The following is a 3,552-nucleotide window of genomic DNA, read 5'->3' on the forward strand; positions in this document are numbered from 1 at the left end:
TCCTTGTACGAAAAATGAATAGAAAATGGAGAATGCGTGTTGACTACATGAGTCTCAATAAGGCATGTCCAAAGGATCCGTTTCCTTTGCCACGTATAGATCAAGTAATCGACTCAACCTCTGGGTGTGAAACCCTCTGCTTCCTTGATGCGACTCTAGGTATCATCAGATCACCATGGAAGAGTCCGACTAGCTCATGACTTCTTTCATCACCCCATTTGGGTCGTTCTACTATGTCACAATGCCTTTCGGTCTAAAAAACATGGGAGCTACATACCAGCAATGTATGCTCAAGTGTTTTGGAGACCTCATCAGGCGAACCATTGAGGCCTATGTAGATGACATCGTGGTCAAGTCCAAACAGACTGACTAGCTCATAAATGACCTAGAGTAGACCTTCACAAAACTATGAGCAAACGACATCAAACTCAACCCTAAAAAATGTGTTTTTGGTGTCCCGAGGGGCATACTGCTTGGGTTCATCGTCTCTGAGCGCGGCATCGAAGCCAACCCAGAAAAGATCTCGGCCATAATGAGGATGGGTCTGATCTTGAATCTAAAGGGAGTGTAGCGAGTCATGGGGTGCCTCACTGCGTTTAGCCATTTCATCTCACGTCTTGGCGAATGAGGCCTCCAGCTGTACCAACTTCTGAAGAAGACCAATTAGTTTGCGTGGACTCCCGAGGCTCAGGAGGCACTCGACAAAGTCAAGGAAATCCTGACGAAAGCCCCAATCCTGGTGACCCCTGACCGATGGAGAACCTCTCCTACTCTACATCACGACCACCATGCAAGTGGTTAGCGCCGCCCTGGTGGTAGAGCGGGAGGAAGAGGGACATGCCCCCATAGTGCAGCGCCCCATATACTTCATTAGCGAGGTCTTGTTCGACTCCAAGACTCGCTACCCACAAATCCAGAAGATCTTGTATGCCGTCCTGATCGCCAAGAGGAAGCTGTGTCACTACTCCAAGTCACACCCGGTGACGGTCGTGATGTCCTTCCCTCTCGGTGAAGTAATCCAAACCCAGGACGCCATAGGGAGAATCACCAAGTGGGCACTCAAGCTGATGGGTCAGGGCATTTCATATGCCCCTCGGATGGCCATCAAGTCCAAAGCACTAGCCGATTTCATTGCAAAATGGAACAAGGTCCAAATGCCACCACCAGCCATCGACCAAGAGTACTGGACGATGTACTTTGATGGGTCACTAATGAAGAGAGGTGCCAGCACGGGGCTGGTCTTCGTTGCGCCCCTTGGGATATGCATGAAGTACGTGGTCTGCCTCCATTTCCTTGCCTCCAACAATGTGGCCGAATACGAGGCGCTCATCAACGTCCTAAGCATTGCCATTGAGTTGGGCATCCGATGGCTTGACGTCCGAGGCAACTCATAGCTGGTCATCAGTTAGATCATGAAGGAGTCAAGCAGCCATGACACCAAGATGGCTGCTTACTGCCGAGAAGTCTGCCAGCTAGAGGACAAGTTCAATGGCCTTGAACTCAATCACATCCTGAGGCGGCTCAACAAGGTGTCCAACACACCGGCGAAGATGGCGTCTAGCCAAGAGCCAGTGCCGATGGGCGTCTTTACCAGCAATCAACACAAGCCTTTGGTCCACTACGAGGAACAGGGACAGACTAAGGACAAGCTGCTCACCCTAGGCTTGGGGGCTGACTGATCGCCCACCCCCTCCGACCCTAAAGTCATGGAGCTTGATGAAGGTCCAGTGGTAGAGCCTGACCCCCTAGGTGACTAGAGGACCTCGTACCTCAATTGGCTTCTCCACAAAGTGCTCCCAACGGACAAGACGAAGGCCTAATAGATCGCACGCCGAGCCAAGTCTTTCGTTATTATCGAGGAGGAGCTCTACAAGTGAACCCACACCAAGATCCTTCAGCGCCGCATTCCTATCGAACAAGGGAGGCAACTGCTCAGGGATATTCACGGTGGGGTCTGTGGACATCATGACGCACCTAGAACCCTGGTCGGAAATGTGTTCTGACATGTCTTCTACTGGTCGACCATGGTGGCCGACGCTGAGCAGATTGTGCACACCTATGAAGGGTGTCAATACTACGCCCGACAGACCCACTTGTTGGACCAAGCACTCCAAACGATCCCCATCACGTGGCCGTTCATGGTCTGGGAGCTCAATATGGTCGGACCTCTCAAAAGAACACCCTAGGGCTACACGCACTTGCTTGTCATCGTAGATAGGTTTACAAAGTGGATAGAGGCTTGGCCGATCTCTGTGATCAAGTTCAAGCAGGCCATGTTATTCTTCCTCGACATCGTCCATTGCTTTGGAGTCTCGAACTCCATTATCATGGACAATGACACATAGTTCACTGGGAAGAAGTTCCTCTGATTTTGCGATGAGTACTACATCCACGTTGATTGGGCCACCGTGGCGCACCCCCGCACGAATGGGCAAGTCAAGCATGTGAATGGCATGGTCCTACATGGTGTCATGCCTAGGATTTTCAACCAGTTGAACAAGTTTGGTGGGTGTTGGGTCGTAGAGCTCCCCACGGTGCTCTAGAGCTTGAGGACAACCCCCAGTCGGGCCACAGGCTACACACCCTTCTTCATGGTCTATGGTTTTGAGGCTATCCTCCTGACCGACCTTGACTATGGGGCACTGAGGGTCAGGGCATACAATGGGCAGGGAGCCGAGGCGTCCCTCGAGGACGCCTTGGATCAGCTCGACGAGGCATGTGATGTTGCCCTCCTTCACTCGGCCAAGTACTACTAGGCACTTTTTTGGTACCACAGACATCGGGTGTAGGGTTGGGCCTTCAACGTCAGGGACCTGGTACTCCACCTCATCCAAAGCAACAAAAAACCGTCACAAGCTCTCCCCACTGTGGGAGGGACCATACGCCGTCACAGAGGTGCTCTGACCAGGCACCTACAAGATCAAGACCATCAATGGCAAGGTCTTCACCAACGCATGGAACATCGAGCAGCTATGTCGCTTTTACCCCTAGCCTATGCATATGCTTAAGAATGGTATTTCTGAAATATGAAAACATTTTCTCTTATCGGTTTCACTATCGTTCCCTCTATCTTTAGTGATACCCGACCCTGGCAACGGTAGGGGGTCGGGCATCAGTCGAGGGCTAATAAGAGTATATCTACTCAGAGACATTCTTTGCGCTCGACCCTCCCTTATGTTAAGATCTCAATGTAAGGGCTGCGGAAACAACCCTAAGTAAAACTAGTCGAACTGCAAGAAACTACACCCCAGCGGCTATGGCATTTTGCTCACTAGCGTGATCAGAGTTGTTTCACCCGCATCCCAAGCTTTACAGCCTTAACCACGGAAAGGGTCAGGACATATTAACCTTTTTTTATAAAAAAGGATGAATAACCAAAAGATTGTTCAACCATAGCAGAAATTAAAATATGTCCATTTATTACAAGGTCACTATTTGGCTTAACTAACTAATTTTTCGTGTGGATGATATCATCCTCCATCCTGGTAGATAAGTCCTACGCCAGAGGGGCCACCTCCTTCTCAATGTCCTCTAGTCGGCGTTAGAGTAATC

General features: G+C 50.4%; 1 protein-coding gene across 1 annotated transcript; it reads left to right on the forward strand.

Moving 5' to 3' along the window:
• Window positions 1-788: 788 nt before the first annotated feature.
• LOC136503303 (uncharacterized) lies at window positions 789-1,394 on the forward strand. Its single transcript, XM_066498429.1, has one exon. It carries the CDS (start codon window positions 789-791, stop codon window positions 1,392-1,394), a length of 606 nt encoding a protein of 201 aa, XP_066354526.1.
• Window positions 1,395-3,552: the final 2,158 nt, after the last annotated feature.

The sequence above is a fragment of the Miscanthus floridulus genome, chromosome 14 (genome assembly GCF_019320115.1).
Source record: "Miscanthus floridulus cultivar M001 chromosome 14, ASM1932011v1, whole genome shotgun sequence".
Classification (NCBI taxonomy): domain Eukaryota; kingdom Viridiplantae; phylum Streptophyta; class Magnoliopsida; order Poales; family Poaceae; genus Miscanthus; species Miscanthus floridulus.